The sequence below is a fragment of the Battus philenor genome, unplaced genomic scaffold (assembly GCF_028537555.1).
Source record: "Battus philenor isolate CCGP_79_NKW_IND1 unplaced genomic scaffold, ilBatPhil1.0.hap1 SCAF_16, whole genome shotgun sequence".
NCBI lineage: Eukaryota > Metazoa > Arthropoda > Insecta > Lepidoptera > Papilionidae > Battus > Battus philenor.
In genome coordinates this window covers 7,011,101-7,029,860 of record NW_027181678.1, presented here as the reverse complement: position 1 = coordinate 7,029,860, position 18,760 = coordinate 7,011,101, and the positions used below count along the sequence as shown (strand labels likewise).

At 31.8% G+C, this 18,760-nt stretch overlaps 6 protein-coding genes across 7 annotated transcripts in view; 5 read left to right on the top strand and 1 right to left on the bottom strand.

Moving 5' to 3' along the window:
- The first annotated feature begins 954 nt into the window (after positions 1-954).
- LOC137919375 (uncharacterized) lies at positions 955-4,822 on the top strand. Its single transcript, XM_068762434.1, has 5 exons — positions 955-1,089; positions 1,161-2,090; positions 2,693-2,925; positions 4,247-4,425; positions 4,567-4,822. Exons 1-5 carry the CDS (start codon positions 1,037-1,039, stop codon positions 4,729-4,731), a joined length of 1,560 nt encoding a protein of 519 aa, XP_068618535.1. The 5' UTR covers positions 955-1,036; the 3' UTR covers positions 4,732-4,822.
- A 427-nt stretch (positions 4,823-5,249) lies between these two features.
- Positions 5,250-8,922, top strand: LOC137919504 (testis-expressed protein 47-like). Its single transcript, XM_068762599.1, has 6 exons — positions 5,250-5,347; positions 5,992-6,159; positions 6,494-6,718; positions 7,582-7,737; positions 7,809-7,962; positions 8,738-8,922. The coding sequence occupies exons 1-6, from the start codon at positions 5,276-5,278 to the stop codon at positions 8,920-8,922; spliced, it is 960 nt and encodes a 319-aa protein (XP_068618700.1). The 5' UTR covers positions 5,250-5,275.
- A 587-nt stretch (positions 8,923-9,509) lies between these two features.
- Positions 9,510-10,904, top strand: LOC137919503 (structural maintenance of chromosomes protein 2-like). The gene is made up of 2 exons (XM_068762598.1): positions 9,510-10,277; positions 10,500-10,904. The coding sequence occupies exons 1-2, from the start codon at positions 9,510-9,512 to the stop codon at positions 10,902-10,904; spliced, it is 1,173 nt and encodes a 390-aa protein (XP_068618699.1).
- Positions 10,905-13,104: 2,200 nt separating this feature from the next.
- Positions 13,105-14,859, top strand: LOC137919502 (uncharacterized). Its single transcript, XM_068762597.1, has one exon. It carries the CDS (start codon positions 13,105-13,107, stop codon positions 14,857-14,859), a length of 1,755 nt encoding a protein of 584 aa, XP_068618698.1.
- Positions 14,860-15,004: 145 nt separating this feature from the next.
- Positions 15,005-16,645, top strand: LOC137919501 (uncharacterized). The gene has a single exon (XM_068762595.1). The coding sequence runs from the start codon at positions 15,005-15,007 to the stop codon at positions 16,643-16,645; it is 1,641 nt and encodes a 546-aa protein (XP_068618696.1).
- Positions 16,646-17,116: 471 nt separating this feature from the next.
- Arl4 (ADP ribosylation factor-like 4) overlaps positions 17,117-18,760 on the bottom strand; it is a 50,341-nt gene continuing 48,697 nt past the window's right edge. For both annotated transcript variants that reach the window (XM_068762273.1, XM_068762272.1), the window contains exon 3: positions 17,117-18,723. In XM_068762273.1, the coding sequence (XP_068618374.1) occupies positions 18,023-18,652 (630 nt within the window). In that variant the 5' untranslated portion in view covers positions 18,653-18,723 and the 3' untranslated portion in view covers positions 17,117-18,022. The remainder of the gene's footprint in view (positions 18,724-18,760) is intronic.

The following is an 18,760-nucleotide window of genomic DNA, read 5'->3' as shown; positions in this document are numbered from 1 at the left end:
GACACTCATCGTCATGTTTTATCCTACAAATTTCAAAATTGTTTCTTTGTCATTGTTATTTTCTATTTCGTATCAATAATGAATAGATCAATAAGAAAATTTGAACACATCCTACAAATTTATTTTTTTGTTTTTTTTTTAGTGTACAAACAGCGAACACTAAATCCTGTAAAATGATTTATTGCCATAAAATTTTAATGATTACATACAATATATCCTTTTTCTACCTGATTAACTTTCGTATATTTAATAGCATCGCAAGATATTTTGGCTTAGTTATTAAATAAAGTTTGCATTTTTCCTTTAAAGGAAATTAAAATTTTATATCGCCTTAAAAAGACCTAATTATTGAAAAAATTATAAATTACGCATCACTTGCAGTTCGGATCCTTAAACTTATTCCAGCCCAGTAACAGATCTGAGAAACGTTGGAAATAAATTCGCGTACTTGCGGATCGGCGACCTATTTCGCTCATTTTTCACCTCGAGTACGCGTCACGCGTCCTGCTGCTTCAGATAATTAGATAATATGGCGGCTCCCAAATAGTACGGCCAGAAGTCCTAGCCAAGTGAGCAACTTTTTAAACTGGTTGGATAATTACCGAACTTTCGCAGCGACTTTTAAGTACGCGTTCTTAATTGAACATCGGTCAGCATTTTATATGTAATATTATGTAAGCAATATTTTTTGTATGAAAATTTGAAATTTATTTTGACTAATATTTCTGATTTAATTCATGTAATTTTATATTTTCAACTAGGTTTCAGAATAGTCATCATGTAACAAAGAATTTTTGCTTATAAGCCACTTTACGAATGTACTATACAACATTTATACTCTGTGTTTGCTTAAATAAAATGACTGGAATGCTTACATTTTACTCTGTGTTTTTTATGAATTTGTATTCTGTATAATATTGCACCATATCGTTGAACGCATGAAAATATCTGCGGCGCATTTATTTAAACACTGACGTTTAGTAGTAGGGTTAGGTTCTAAATGTATTTAGGTTATATCGATTAATCAATAAAAATAATGGCATTGAATACACTAACTGTAACAATTTTAAGAAGAAATGGATTTAAACCGTAAGTACGTTTAATTCAAAACGAATAGCATTACTTACAAATTTTACTATATCAGAGTCATTTAATTTCAGAATTTTCCAAAATGTTAAACATCTACAATTTCATAACAGTCAAACAAACGTTTTAAAAAACAATAAATATCTATCTTTGAGTTCAAACGGTGATAGTTGCGTTGCTTCTGGACTTAGAAGAAATTTATTTGAAAGTAAATTTTATTCTGTAAAACATGCCCAAAATGATCTTGATTATTACAAGGAACATAAAATAACTGTAATCGGTGATAATGTTCCTAGTCCGTTTCGAGACTTTGAAAACTGTGAATTTCCTGAATACATAAAAACTTTTTTGAACAAGAAGGGCTTAATTAAGCCCACAGTAATTCAATCACAGGGCTGGCCTGTCGCATTAAGCGGACAAAATCTTGTCGGCATTGCGCAGACAGGCACTGGAAAAACTTTAGCTTATCTTCTACCGGCTGTAATTCATATTAAAGAAAAACAGGGGAGAAAAGGAAAAGGTCCACGAGTCTTAGTACTTGCACCTACTAGAGAATTAGCAAGGCAAATAGAAGATGTTGCTTTAGAATTTAAAACTTTGTTCAATGTGCGGTGCCTGTGTATATATGGTGGTGTTAGCAGAGCTCGACAAGCAGCAGAATTGCATGATGGTGTAGATATATTAATAGCAACACCAGGCAGATTAAATGATTTTATTAACAGTAAAACAACAAATTTAAGTCGGTGCACTTATGTTGTATTAGATGAAGCCGATAGAATGTTGGATATGGGTTTTGAGCCTCAAATACGTGAGGCATTGGAAGGAGTTCCATATGAGAGGCAAATTCTAATGTTTTCAGCGACATGGCCTAAAGAAGTAGAGCATTTGGCCAAAGATTATCTAGGGGAGTTTGTTCAGATTAATGTTGGATCTACAGAGTTGTCAGCTAATCATAATATCCAACAAAATTTCCATATTTGTGAACAAGAGGATAAAATGGAAAAGTAAGTTCTAACTTTTTAAATAACTATACTTATCACTAGAACTGATGATACTTATTACTAAAAATATTTGGAGGTGAAGTTTTTTCTTTACAATTTTTTTTGGTAAATTCTAAATGAGAATCATATCCTAATTAATTACAAACTAATACCTTAATCTAATATAACTCTTGATACTTTTGTAAAGACTTGTATAAGTGCAATAAAAAAATTATTATTTGTTTATTATTAGACTCGAGTTATTTTTAAGGATTATTTGGGCATATGGAAATTACTAAATATTACATGTATAACAAGAAAATATTTGAACCAACAGTTTTGCATGTGGTATACATTTCTATTGTATATTACTTTCAAGTAGGTTACCTTACAAGATAGATTCTAATTTCTTAATTGTATGGGTTCTTTGATAACTTACAAAGCATTAAACATAGAAATATGCAATAATAAATTAAATATTTTTGATACCTCATATTATGTTGATTTTATATGACATTGTCTCTCTGACCAAAAAGGAAGTTTTTGGATCTAGGACCTGTGTCATATTCCATAAATGCAAATTCATTAAGTGAGAATTTTTCATGTAATATTTATCCCAATTTCAGATTTAAAGAAATCATGCATGACATATCTAGCCATGGTTTAGGAAAAATACTAGTTTTCACTAACACCAAAAGGTTTGTAGATACATTGGCGTTGACATTAAAAAGAAATGGCTGGCCAGCTGTCGGTATTCATGGAGATAAAACACAGAATCAAAGAGACGCAATAATAAACAAGTTCAGAAATGGCAATACCAATATACTTGTTGCAACAGATGTTGCCGCCAGAGGTCTTGGTAAGTTAAAGATAAAACAATTTTTTTGAGTATAGTTTGTTCTAATAATGTGACATGTTTTATTTTTAAAAAGTATTAAATAAACCTTTCCGTTTTTTTTTTAATTAAGAGCCCAGCAGCTTACTATTTTTACCACTGGAGGGGTATTTATAGCTACTTGTAAAAAATCAAAAAAATAATGGTTAAGACAATTCATCAATGTTTCTATGTTTTTAATATAATCTTGAATTGATAAGGAACTGTCTAAACAGATGCCATCAAATTTTAAATTCATGTTAAAACAGCCTTTTTACCTACAAACATAGTAAAAAGAGCTGACCTGTAATATTAACTATATTCACTGAAGTGGATACATTAAAAAAGTATAGTAATCTTTGTTTGGTAACATTGGTTCACCCCTACTGCTTCAATAAATATATATGAATATCCTGTATAATTGTGAAAATAGTTATATTACCGAGGTGCCAAATGAATTAAGCAAACCTAAAAATGAGCCTGTGAGAAAAACTTTAAATCAGCAAGTAACATAAAGATTAATTTCTAATTTATGCTTCAATATATGTAATTTTTCATTACTTATTTTGATGTAGAGTTTGGTGTCATAATACAGTAATATGCTCAAGTTATATACACCTTAAGTTAATATCAATAATTGTAAAAGCTTATAAATATTTTTTATATTTTATTGTATAAAGTTATTAAGGAAGTCTCTATTATTTACTTTGTTATATCATACATAAGTATTAAAAACAATTAAAGAAAATGTGACGCAATGATATTAAAGTGACTTTTATACAAAGTGATAAAACAGGTAAATTATTTAGTGTACTGTATAGTACAGAGTTCCCCAAACTTTTTTGTGTCGTAGACCCCTTGCCATGTTTTTCCGTGTTGGGTAGACCCCCTACTTACCTGATATTGATTTCCTGTAAATTTCTAACTGTAGTGAAGTTTAGTGTTAAAAACTTAAAGTAAAAACACATGTTAATTTAATAATCCTACAACTTACACAATTTTATAAACATATACAATATTTTTTTTACTTTATAGGTACTTCTATAAATGACGTAAATGTTTTGATATTATAAGATAGTATGATGTAAGTAAATAGGTACTATCAGTGTATGTGTTGGGATCCACTATTGTGGACCCTCATTTTCATTTCATGGACCCCCAAATTTTTTTCCCTGATGTAGACCCCTTGCAGGTTGTCATAGACCCCTAGAGGTCGATATAGACCACTTTGGGAATCACTGGTCTAGTACATGGAACAGATTACATTAAATAACAAGTATATAAATTTGAGATTACGAATTTTCAGATGTTGATGGAGTCACCCATGTCATTAATTATGACTTTCCTAACACAATAGAGGATTATATTCATAGAATAGGGAGAACTGGTCGCTTGCAGAATAAAGGTGTGTCACACACAATTCTAAGTGAAGATGATTCAAGACATGCAAAGAGCTTGGTATCTATTCTCCGTGAAGCTAATCAGGTATTTTAGGCCATTTTTTCAAATAATATTTTATACATTCATAAATTTATTTCAGCTCATGAATTTATTTCCATATTTTTTGTAAATAAATTTAAAAAAAACTTATTTCAATATAAAATGATTTGATTTTTTTGTTTGTAGGTTGTTCCACAAGAATTGGAAGACATGGCGAGAAGTTATAGTTTAAGTAAAGAGAAGGAGCAGCAAATGAAATACAACTATAAATCCAACTATGGATGGAAGTCGAACAAACGCTGGAACAATTCACGTAGTCGCAACAATTTTAATAGATACGATCGATATTAATTATAATTTATTTTTTATTAATTTAACTAATAGTAGATCAGTAGGCTCTTTAGTTTTAATTACTTGTATAACTTTTAATTGTAAATAGAGAGGAAAGATAAATTAAAATGTATTTAACAAAGAAATTGTTTTATTAATTTACATTTTCAGATTTTTATTGACTCAAAATTATAGTTAAACTCTTCATTACTTAAAACCACGAATAACAATATTTTTCAGACTTTTCATGCGTTTCTTTAGATAATTATTAGTTTTTAGTTGCATTATTTAGTATATTTAGTCTGTCTTACATCTTTAGGAACTAAGTAATATTAAATTGATATTAAAAACGATTATTTTAAAGCCTTAAATTCATTTAAACAGATATCTAAAAATTTTTGTAAAAAGTTTAAGAATAAAAAAGGAAAGATGGTTTAACACTTTTTCCCTCTTTTTAGAAGCTGTAACCATGGCAACAATATTGACAATATTTGCGAATTGCAAGCTGTGCGTAAAAAGTGTGGTTTAAATTTGTAAGAAATCGTAGTATGTTTATTTTTGGGAGATGGCATTACCTGATCTCGACACTACGTCTATATTAGATATCGTGGAGGAAAATTTTCAACGTGTTGGATTGGTTAGTGATAAGTGGACATAGACTACCTATAAAAGTTAAATTTACAGTTTTAATCAACTTTTATTAGAATTTTTGGACTTTTACGGTATTCAGAATGAAATTGATTATGGATTACAACAGTATACTAAAATTGCAGTCATTCATAACGGAAAACAATAAAAAAAAATATAACTCTAACCATATTGCTATAAAATATTGGCATGCGAAATAACTTTAAGACGCAATGAATATCAAGATAGTAATTATAAATCGTTTACTTCTTATAATATTTACGAGGCGACGTCTTCGTATCATACCACGCTTTTTAAACCATACCCTTAGCTTTGTGGGTTACAATTAATTAAAAGGAAATTTTGTTCTTACGAATAGGACAGCGGGAAGAATATTTGAAACATTAGCCCGTAGATCATAAACCCATTCTCAATAGAGTAAGATCATTTAGTTGCTAGAAAGATTATTTTAATACTCATTTTGTAAAGTTAGTAGGTCGCATCTTATCCACCCACACGGAGAAATATAGGTCGCATTCAACCGACCCTATTGGATATAAATGGGGAAGGCTATGTCCAGCAGTGGACTGCAGTTTTGCGGCTGAAATGATGATGATGGCGTATAAATTTATAAGCTTGTGTTTAAAATTCTAGCAAACCTATGCCATTCGTATGATCTATGCAGGAGAACACACTGTAAAAAAGGAAGAAGTAATTAAACTCTTTGCAAAAACTATGGCTGATGTTAACTCTAGTTATTGTGAAGTAAACGTAGCAGGATTGTTATTGGTGTATGACAATTATTTTGTCCATGTTATCGAGGTTAGTACCCAAACATGAATGTTTAGTCTTTGTTTTAATTTCACGATGTATTTTCTTCCTAATGTATATAGAATATATTTTAAAATTAGCAGGGGTGGTGAATATAGGTAACGATTTTAGACTTTGTTTTTCAAAATTCTGTGCTTGATTGAACGAGTATAACAAAGCAGTATATATAAAAATATTAAAATTTAAGACGGTAAATTGTTTAGTAATAGGCAGGTTATTATTAGGTAATAGATAGGTTATATAACATGTCCATTTTAAGCGTTTACAATTAAATTGCAATATTTTCAAGTAGTATTTATTTAACAACAACGCAAAAATTTGTCAGGGATCCGAAGACACGGTGCACCGACAGTTAAGGTTTCTCTTAAATCTTGAATCGCAATGGCTTAAACAAATGGAGGAGGAGACGAATAAACTTAGAGAAACAACTATCGACGACAGCACTGGGGAACCACTGCCAATTACGTTAGAGCATCAAGATAATTCTAAAGTCGAAAATAAAATTTTAAAGCGGTTGAAAATGTTACTGGTTTATCATTCTATACAAACGGTATGTATTCAGAAACTATATTTATAAAATAGTCCTAAAATAAGAACTTTTATAGGTATTTATTTTAGGTTTTCTTAATCTATATCGATAGATCCTACTCCTTTTTCAAGATATTAATAACCGTATAATGCCAATAAAAATGTTTAAGAATATGATTGACTTTAGGTTTCGTTATGTGGATAGATGGCAGTTACCAGGTGTGATTAATAAATTTGCGACCGTAGTAAAATAAGTCGTGTCGAGGTGACTGTAGATGGAAACTTGAAATCGTGGCTTTTTTATTCAAATCGTCCTACTCCATAGATTGCGTATTGTCAACATTTTGTTTTGTCATTTCGATTGGACTACCGTTGGCAAAATAAATAAATACACTGTGTTTCAGAGAGATCACTTTATTGATTAAATCAATAATAGAAGATGACATTTACGTACAAAAATATACTTTATATTTCATACAACGCCAATCTAGTTATGTGTTTATATTTTTATTGTATTTTTATAAGGTATAATTTTTTTATTGCACTATTACGATATTTTTCGGTTTTGATTAACGTCGAAACGTTCAGCACCTATGGATAAGCATTTTGATTTTCTCTGTGGTTCGCGTGGAAAAAGAAGTGTTGCTTTGATTTTTTGCTTTAAAACTTTTCTCGTGTCTTAATGTAAATATAAAAAATAGTCGGGCCGATCTCATGATTTGTGTTTTATCTATGCATTTGGCGATTGTTTTATTTATTTATATAGGTACATATAGCGTTCTTCTTTGTATAACGAAAAATTTCGTTATTAGACGAGCTAGTTTTAGATTCGACGAAATTATTAAACTTTAAATTACTTCTTATTGTTGTTCCCTTAATGCTTAGCTTATGTTCAGTGGATGGCGAGCTCTAACTGCGCGACCACCTTCTCTTGTCGGCGTATTCGATGTTTATGGACCTATTTCGGACCACATGGAACAATTGCGAATTTTTCTTGAAAAGATGAATAAGCTATGCGTCCTTGCAAAGAGTGATGCAAATGTAAGTACTTTGTTTTTATACACGATGACTGTGTAATATGTGACATATATTTATTTTGGTGTACTTTTCAGCTGTCTTTTGAAGGTTTGAGTGCAGGTGACCCGAAGATTGAGACTTTACCGGAGCTCACTTTGTTGGATTTTCTACTGGAATCTCCACACATTTTGGACCTTCGTCGTACCATCCATTTACACAGACGAGTAGATGACTATGTTTTTTATTTTGGTAAATTATGGTTTAATTATTGTAATCAAATACAATTACTACAAACGAACAATAAAAACTATATGAGGTTCTTAGATGTCATATTGTCTTAATGAAACAGAAAAAAATTATGAGAAAATCATACATAATATTAAATCGCGTAATTAATTTTCTGTGTAGGGATCATGCGGTTAACTCTATGCAATATATGCAGCGCTGTTTCTTCTGCGCAGAACTCAAATTTACTCGCGGCAATTTAATTTCTCCATAATTGCAAACACAACAATATTTTAGTTACACAATAAATGTCAACATTAATTTGAATTCAGGATACTACATTAATATTAGAGTTCAAAGCGGCCAGTATTTTGCATCGGCGGTTTAATCGGTGTAGGCCTATCATTTACTAGATAGCAGTTTAGCAAGTCCTTAATATAATTCAATAATTATATGAGTGTTCGTTTTAGCTCATAAATCACAGCAAGGCATAGGCCCCCTCCTAAAGATATCTGTGGAGGGGTATACCATAATCTCCTCACGCTTGGCAAGCGAGTTGGCAATCGCAGTGCAGTATTATGACACGCAGAGGACACTGCTGCCCATCCTCTTCAAACTTGTTAGTGAGCAGTGTTTATAATTAATGCACAAAGTGCGAGTTATACAAGATTGTATCTCGGGAACGGAACCCGCGACTTTCCATCGCAAGTCTCGGTTCTCTACCGCAGGGTTACTCTTTTTCATCATATGAGCACAATCATTTTATGTACTTACTAAAGAAACATTAATATTGTTTTAGAAAAAGTTTGGCCTTTACCTACGCATTACACTCCACGCTTGTTATACAAGCTTAAAATTGACGACTCGTTCGTGGAGCCGCTACCGGTAATGCCGTGGGAGTTAGTCAAAAAGCATGTAGACGAAGAGGGAAAGGAGACAGAAGGAGAAGAGGAACAGAGTGAAGGCAGTTCAGACAGTGATTAGAGCCTCTATAACGTTTTTTGTTTCTTTCAATTATTAAAACTGCTTTACGTCGATATGTTCTAGTCATTTTAAACAAGTACATTGTGTCAGTTTTGATCTAATCATTTTTTTTAGTCGAATAAAAATGTAAAAATATTTTTTTCTCTTCCTTTTATTTTTATTGACGTTATAAAAATATAGATTACACGACACTACACTATAGGCTTAGAGAAAATTTGGTCTGATTACCATTTGGTTTCAGATGTATGTTTTGTTGAACAATTACTAAAAATTCTAATAACTCTTTAACATTTTTACTGAATTTAACTTTTTGTGAACATCAAATGATTATAAATTGAAATAGTAATGGTTCTATTTATTTTTAAATTTTATTGGACAGTAAAAAAAGTGATCGCTTAGTTGAAAAAAAAAGTTCCTTAATTACATTGGTTATTATTGTAGTTAAAATGATTAAAACTGCGGTAAAGTTCAACGCTTGAACTAAATCTTACTTGGAAAAGATTAATTTGAGTAACCATGGTTATATTGAATTAACAAAGTTTGTTCTCATAAAGTTCACAAAAGGTTTAGTGCATTCCTAAAACGAGATGGACAAAAGAGCATTATTAAAAAAACTGTCTCGAAAATCAGGTGTCAAGCTACCACCAATAGAACAAAGTGATGATCACGTAAAGACAATTCTAGACGTTGATCCTGATTTTTATTCCTTAGTAGACGGAAGACCAATTCGACCAGATACGTCGATTCGTAAGTATAAACAGAACATTAAAGATCTTGCTTTAAAAAGAACACTTTATGGATTTATCTCCGATGAGATATTGCGCGTAGAAAAGGACATCAAAACTGAGGCGAATATTTACAAAATAGCATTAAACAATTTTAACGAATGCCAAGAAAGTTTCAACAAATTTTTAGCAGATGATAATAATAAAACTATAACCGTAATGAAAAAGTCAGACAATTTAGACAAAGAATTAGCCTATCAAATAGATGAACATAAAAAAGGAAGTTATGAATTAGCTTCTCTCAAATCTAAGTTACAATATATAGAAGATACTTTGCAAATATTACTATCCTTTCAAAGATTTCTCTACAATGCCGCCCCGATATTGTGGCAACAAGCACATAAATTTACAACAGGAAATTTTCAGTTTTTTGCCATGGAGTCCGACATATTTTGTAAAATTGATGTTGAAGTAATAAAAGAAAAGTTAAAAGAGTTGCCGCCGCCTCAACTGTATTTCAAAACTTCCCACCAAATTATGGCAATGTTTCAATCGCTAGAAACTCATAACTTGAACTATCTTTTAAAAGCTGAAGAATTACGTTGTGACAAAAATAAATTTATGGAATCAGTAAGGCTTTTTAGAAATTTGATTCAAATGGAATTGGATTTCATTCAAGACAAGGTATTTTTTATTTAAAATTAATATTTTACAAAAATGTTCTAATACAGATAAAATTGAAAAATTGATATTACTCTTTTATAGATTTGTTTTTAATGATGTATAACAGTAATATTCAATTATTTTTTTTAAAAACCAAAAAGAAATATAAACTTTTATGTTATTTTACAGATACATGGAATTGAAGATGATATTTCTAAGAAAGTTGAAAGAGAGAAAGAATTAAAACAAGAGTTCTTCAAGATACTACAAAGCAGGATAAAGTTTCTGGTTTCTTCAGAAATGGTATTGAAAATTTCCACCTACGTAGAGTTCGTCTATGAACAATTAATTAGTCCTAATGAAACGAAGCTTACTACTTTAGATCAAGTGCATGCTTTGGAACAAGAATACAACACCATAATGTTGGATTTGTCTATATTTGATTTAAATTATATTAAGTCCATAGAGAAAAAGACCTACGAAGAAAGTATAAAAGAGATAAAACAGGCAAAAAAGGCTGCCAAGTTGTTAAGAGATGTTGATAAACTTAACAAAAGATTAACTTTGTCTTACGACCTCAACAAAAAGTTGTAAAATCATTTTATTAATTGATGTTAAGTTTAAATCTCTTTATTTTATTTTTATAAGGCAAAAGTTTGTATGATTAAGTCGTTGAAATATATCAAAGAAATACACGCCTTATTTATGATAATAAAAATTGACTAAATGTTAATGTTACTTTTTTTTTGTGTTTTTTTTAATCACAGATGTTGTTTAATTTAACAATAAAACATGTAATAAAAAACCTTCGTTATAATATTAAAGTCATGCGCTAATTTTGTATTAAAATAGTCTTATAAATTTTAATAACCATCAATGTATCTCAAAACGTATTATGTAATTGTATGTTATAAAAATAGATATGTCGTGCTCGAAATTATTTTAAGAGTAATGTAAAACCACAGATTTTTGATATGTAAAATTAATTTTTAAATTTCAATTAATTAATTACTTCCAGGGAAATGTTTTTATACGACAGAATGAAAGTTTGTGATTGAAGACTTGGATTTTAATTTAATTAGTGCTGTATTCCGCTGCATCTTCATTACGTTTGAGGTGATCATGCGTAAAGGCGCCTAAGTTCTCTTTAGAGTAGATTGTGAGTACCCTCGGTAGCCAGGGTTTCGACTGTTGCATAACCTATTTCACAGCATAGGTTGGCCTACATGTTCTTAGTTTGTTTATGCGGACGCTCCATCGCGTTACTACGCGAAAAGGCCCACGAAAGTGTACCCAAAGTGCTGATTCAAGGGTCCATCGATTACTAATATTCGTTGTTCAGAAGGATTTTTATAGCTTACGTTATAATCACTTAGCAAAACACTGTAAGTAACGGAAGTAATTCGAAGACCGCATTTGTTATAACAAACGATAACACAGTTTTCCGCATTATCTTATTCTGGTATATAGCTATAATTGCCGCATTCTTCGGAAGATCAAGTACGTTTCTTTATATCCAAAGGGCGCAAGACTTCAGGAGGCACGGATTGTGTGGGGCACTAACAATCAACAGGTTTATGTGGTTGACGACAGAGTCAAAGTACCGTTGTGACATATTTAAATTGAATTGAGCTAAGACAGGTATCCCACACACGTCTTATGAGGCAGTGTACATTTTGGCGAGATCCCCTCCATAGGATCTTACGGCCAAAATCTAAGCGTTTGTCTATTAACGGCCGAGCTACATTCTTAAGATTTAATCCCGCCGAGAAAACGAGAATCGTGGAGGTGCCACACTACTATTGTCGTAAGAATGGTTAAAGAAAGGTTAGGTGATCCAAGAGCAGGCAGCAGTATTGTAGAAGTTGTTCGTACGGTTTATATAACTCTATGAACAGGAGGCGCGGGGCAACTTCAAGATGATGATGATGAAGCATAGATGTGTTTGTAAAAATGTGTACTGAACAGGAAGGGAGCCGACCAGGTATATTCTTGACCTCGGCAAACGTTTGGGGAGTGTAGAACTTGTGCTGAGCGCCGAGAACTCGCCCTTATATTGAGGAACAACATCTCGCTGCTAGCTGTCGCTACGGCTATAATACAGAAAAAAAGGTCATGGAGCGGCAGTAAAATTATGTTAAGTATATAAGACCATTAGAAGAGGTTATTCCAAACCTTACTCCGTCGACGGATTCATGGTGATGTCCTGAGATCAGTGCTGTCAAAATTACGGTAGTCGTGACGTGTGTTTGCAAAAGCGTACCCATAACTTGTCTTTTGATTCCTTAGGGTGACACCCCCAGTATCCTTTATATTACGCTTTAAGCCGCCTTCACTTTAGTTATAACTTCTCTGGTTTGTAGAAAATTTCATACCAATATGTTTGATGATCGAGTTCAAAATATAGGAAACATACATGATATTATGTAAAAACCCAGACTTACCTTTAGCTAATGCAGAATCCGACAAATAATTTTAGGAGTTCATCAAGTTAGTCATTTGCTTCGATTCGATAAAAAAGCAAGTAATTTTAATTACTTGTATATTTTATATCGTTTTATTAAATAAAGAAAAAAAATGTTAGGTTATTGAAAATATGTATACTCATCCGAAGCAATGATGTAAGGAGGTTAAGAAAGGATTTGATTGTCGTTTTTACTGCCTTTGACTTGTCACTGCCAGAAGAGTAAATACCAACTAGTAGATATTGGTTTTATCTATTTTGCTTAACATTTATATTATATTTAAAGTTTATTCGTTTTTGTTATAAAGTTAATAAAATATTTTAAAAGTAATGTCGTGTCTTAACAAAGAACGCAAACCCATGGTACCTTTAAAAACGTTGGATATAATTTTTCGACGCCGGTATGTTCCGAATACTCAGCATTACTTTACTAATCGCCACCATGCAGTGCGAGAAAGAAAAGCGAAGAAGAAATCGGCACCGTTTCGACTTCCAAGGTCTGACAAACTTCTTTCCTATATTAAATATAGTGACCAACAAGAAAAAAATTACACAAACAAAAGATTATCACAGCCATTGCACATGAAAGACAATTTACGTATTGCTGCAACAAGAGATATTTCGGAGAGACTGTTCATTGATGAAGTAACTGATGACGTGAAAGCAGTTGTAGAGATTCATCCAGAGTTTTATACCGTTATAGAAGGGCGACCTTTGCGCAGCTTCGACGATATAAAGGTATATTTAAATAATATTCGTAGTTACGCTATGAATCGCCAACAAATTGGATACCGACGAGATTTGGTTTTAAATATTGAAAAGAGTATTATGGAGGAATCGACGGCGCATAGTATTATTGTACATAATTTAAAGCAACATATACAAAATTTTCAAAAATTTCTCACTGAAGACTACAAAAAAGCATGTCAAAAAGTAGCAAAAGGAGAAAAAGTTTATGCTGAATTGGTTTCCAAAAACGTACAGTTTTTAAATTATGTATCGGCCGTTAGTCTTCTCAACAATGTGATCTTTAAACTGGATGCGATAAGGGGAATTTTAAAAATTTACCGAGAATTTTTGTTGTTTGTTGCTCCTTTATCGTGGAGGCAAATTTATGATGAAAGTTTAAGGGGTCGAGTACATTCAATACAATTTGAATCTGGTCAGTTTGCTACAGAGAATGATTTAGTTGATACTTTAGATATAGATAAAATAATAGAAATGGCAATTGTAGAATTTAAAAACCCTTTGCCGGCGCATATGTATTTTACTAAATCAGCGCAGATGATTTACTTATTTCGCACAATGGAGTTACAAAGTAGAGAATATTTGATTCAACTCTCTAAAACCCACGCACCGTTTCGGTTACTACAAGAAAGAATAAAACAATTAAAACAGGCAACAAAACAAGAGCTTGAATATTTTCAATTTTATATTGACAGCATAAACCACGAAATTGCTCGTGAGAATTATAATGAACACCGTTTACAAGAAAAGTTTTTCCGAATATTAAATGATACATTTTATGAAAGTGTTGCTAGTCCCGACACTTTAAAGCTGAAAATTTGTATAGAGTACGTTTATGAGCAAATATTTGGTAAGTGTGAAGAGGGGCACGAGAGTTTACACGATCCAATGAAAATTTTAGAAGTTATGTATGAAGACTATAACTTGCGGTTAGACTCTTTAGACTTCAAAATTGTTAATCAAGCAAGAAATGACTTCTTTTCTCAAGATTTAAAAGCAATGAATAACGCTTACAAAGCACAGAGAGAACTAAGGGCGTTCCGCGAAATGACAAATGCTATGAACAAGGCATTTTTACCGCCTGCAAAGTTCTCGAGACCACCGTCTGCTAAAGTTAAGAATAAAAAAGATAAAAGAAAGCGTGTAGATAAAACAAGCCAATCTGTGCCAGAAAGTAACGAAATGGTTAAGCCTGCGAAATATAAATTAACATTGGAAGAAAAGAATGCTCTAATATTTTTCACTGAATGGTGTGAAGGAATGGATCCTACGCCTTTCCTTAATGATTATAATAACTTTGTAAAGCCTGTTTTTGAAGGATGTAAAGCATTAGAGTAGTTAATAAAGTTCTTTCTGAATTTAAATATGTAAAATTAACAATGTGTTTCACAAATCTCGAGGGTTTCTTTTTATTTATTTACATTTCTCGTATTAAAGGTTTTACGTCAAATAGTTTGTTTCTTATAAAACTATCCTTTTAATAATGGAAAAAGACCCACGTTCGGTGATTATAAATATATCCAAACAACGAGAGTATTTGAAACAAGGAAAAAGTGCATATGTGAAACATTTTGTTTGTGGTATTCCGAAAACAGATCGACGTCGAGTAATAAACAAGCCATCTGAATCAACTTTGAAAGTATATACGTTACCTGAAGATAAACCGCTCCCAATATTTAAATTAAAAAATGATGTTATGATGCTTTCCTATAAATTTTATTCGAAAATACAAAATGTTCGAAGATACAAGAAACGTCTCGCGATACCTATTTCTGATAAACATAAAATAATTAGTACTGACTTTCGTCAACGCCTATATGTTAATTATTGTCCAGAAAAAATAAATACCGTTTTAGATATAGATGAAGATTTCTACAGGTGCGTTAATGGTAGCACGTTTGCTCACACGCATATGCAATATAAGTTGTTTAAGATGTATTTAAATAGACGATTACGAATAAACCAGCAAATCGGCCAAGTAAGAGATTGCAGCATGAATATAGAAGAAAATCAAAAAAAGGAAATGGAAATATATAACAAAACTTTAAGCAAAGTAACAGAACAGGCTAAATACTTTGATCAATTTATTTCCGAGGATTATAGTCAATCTATGATATTATTAGACAAAGGCGATAAATTAATTTCCGAAGTCGATAAAATTAACTCGGAATTAGAATCTTTAGCGAGCGAAAAATTCTTCATTACATCTAAACTAATTGGGTTAGATTATAGATACAGTTTGCAACAAAAGTATGGCAGATTTTTATATTATCTATCTCCCCCATCGTGGCGAGCGAAAAACAGAGATTTTGCTAGATCCATTGAAATAGAGGCCAAGGGTTTTGATTTAGGTATTTCCAGTGAAGAAGATACGTTTACAGTTATTTATGAAAAAATGCGCAAAGAGTGTTGTAGTAAGTTGGTGAAACCAGCGCTGTATTTTACTGAACCAAAACATTTAATGCATGTCTTCGAATCAATAGAAAAACATCAGTTGAATCATTTCACTCACGTTTCGCATTTTTCTCCAATCACTAAAATACTTAAAAATAATATAGAGTCTTTGAAGGACGACATAGCACATGAGAGTGTGAATATTTCAGGTACAGTTACGTATTTTAAAAGTCTTGTAGAATTCAGTGAACAAAGATCAAAATTTCTGAAGGAATTGTTTTTTAAAGTTTTACATGGGTTGTTTTTTGAAAGTGTAGGAGCGTTAGATGTTTTAAAATTGTTTTTACATCTTGATTTCTGTTATGAGAAAGTTTATAACGAAAAACCAATAAATAAGGATATTAGAGCAGTGGCAGCTGCTTTAGAGATATTTTACACAGAATACACGAAAAAATTAGACGCATTACACAGTGACACCGTTCGCCATGCAATTAACATCTGTTTGGATGCAGAGCGACAAAAAAACAAAAATGCTGTAGAGGCTGCAAAAGAATTGCGACTTTATTATAGATTAGAGAAGGAATTACTCCGTGCATATGGACTACAGTCGAAAATTGATTCACTTTCTTTGCCTGGAAATAGAAATACAAACAAAATGTCTTTCACAATTCAGCAAAATAATATTAATACGAAGAAATCCTTCAGTGTACATAAAAAAAGATCTCTTTAAAATTTAAACATATGGAAACGAAGAGCTTTTTGGTTATCTATTAGAAATATAACTCTAAGGACAAGGGTTTTTTCCTCTATATTTACAAAAATTAGGAAGTAATAATATTAAAATCAAAATGATAAATTTTTGAAAACAGAATTTATTACGGCAAGTATGAAAACCGTCCTTTAAGATACAAAAAACACAATAATAATTTGATTTTGTGTGATTAATAAAACAATAATTTTTATCAACAAAATGTACATAACCTACTCGTAATATAAATGTTTGGTTTCTTGGTATTGATAAATAACTACTTGGAATTTACATATTTACAAAGTGAGTAACACAAACTCTGGTAAAAGCTTTTTGTTATTACAATGTATTTTCTTAATACCTATCCTTAAATTCCTATAAGTAAATAAATAAATAATAATTAAATCCTTCTCAATAAATATGAAAACAAATTTTCGCATTATCGGTAAGCTTTTTAGTGGTTTCATTTAATGAAATGTACATATTATGACAGAAAATATGTTAAATGTTATATTTCGAATGTAAAAGCCTGGTTTAATCAAATAAATTACCGAAATATTTTTATTCTTTCTATCGCAGTTTGAACTTTGATTTTAGCATAAAACTATATAAATAATTGAAATTATGTAGTTGTTACAAATTTACTACGGCTTGGCAAACATATAAAAGATGAAGTAACTGACAGATGCAACAACATTTTGTGAAAAATTGCGGTTGTAATAATTTACAGAAACACTTAAAACCACAAAGGTGCATTCACGGGTTTGAATGTTATTTTATGTAGGAAAGTAAAATGATTAAGCCACTAAATACACATTTGATGAAAGCGCTACATGTTCTACACAACTATTATTTTTAACATAATAAGCGAAACACGTATAGACATTCATAGATTATAACTTGAAATCGCATTAACCTAATGGTCCCACTAATGTGAGCCACATAATGTTGGTTGGTAATAAATACATACGTGATTTATTTTCTTTAAATACTTGCAGTTAAGGAAAGTAATGCTTTTCAATTATTGTATACGCTAAAAATGGTATAAATTTCAACGGAAAATGTTTTTCTTAACCATCATCCCGTCTAGCTATTTTGGAAAGGAAATGACTAATTGCTAATTTTAATTTATTTTTTCGAAATATTAGTTTCCTTCAAAATGTTCAATATGACTTGAGCAACATTATGATGGAATATTTTTCATAAGACGTTTTACATCAATGGTACAAACAGTTTTACGTTTTATTCGACGTTATACTATATTTTAATAAACACCCACAAAAATTTCATTATAGGTTCTCACAATGATTTCTGGTGATAATTAAACCATATAGTTTATTCACTATGTGTATGTAACGTTTATCTGACCCGCTTTTTCTGTAATTTCGCTAATTTCCTTCGTTTGAGTATCATTTCGTACAGGGCTTCGAGTCCTTCGTGGAGTCCTTCACCTGTGATTGCGCAAGCAGGTTGCACATGCCAGGCGTGTGCGTCCCGAGAACCATGTGGAGACGAAACTAGTTCATGCAGTCCCAAAAGTTTCTCCAGCTCTCTAGGTTCTTTTGCGCCTGGTAAATCTTGTTTATTCGCTAATACCAGTATTGGTACACCGGCGTTGTCTGGCGATTTCGCTGTTCGTATAAGTTCCATTTTAGCCTCTTCCATCCTTTCTACATCTACTGAGTCGAGTACAAATATTATGCCGTCCGTGCATCGTGTGTAAGATTTCCACAGCGGTCTCAGTTTTTCTTGACCACCTACATCCCACACTAAAAAATTCACACCTTTTGATTTGCCTATTGTTCCTTTCACTTTTTCGCAATTGAAACCAATGGTTGGGACGGTGTTGAGGTACTGATCAAATTTGAGGCGGTACAGCGCAGTGGTCTTGCCCGCAGAGTCGAGGCCGAGCATGACGACGTGCAGAGTGCCCTGCGTGGAAGGCAGCGCATCCAGCAGGCTTGAGTTCTTGCCCATGTTTGCACCCATACTGTATTGCCACGCGGTGGCTATCTCACGCTTTCGTTTAGTTGCAGCATTACGAGCATCAGCTCAGGAACCTGGAAACATAAACAAAAAAGTTTAACCAATCATTGT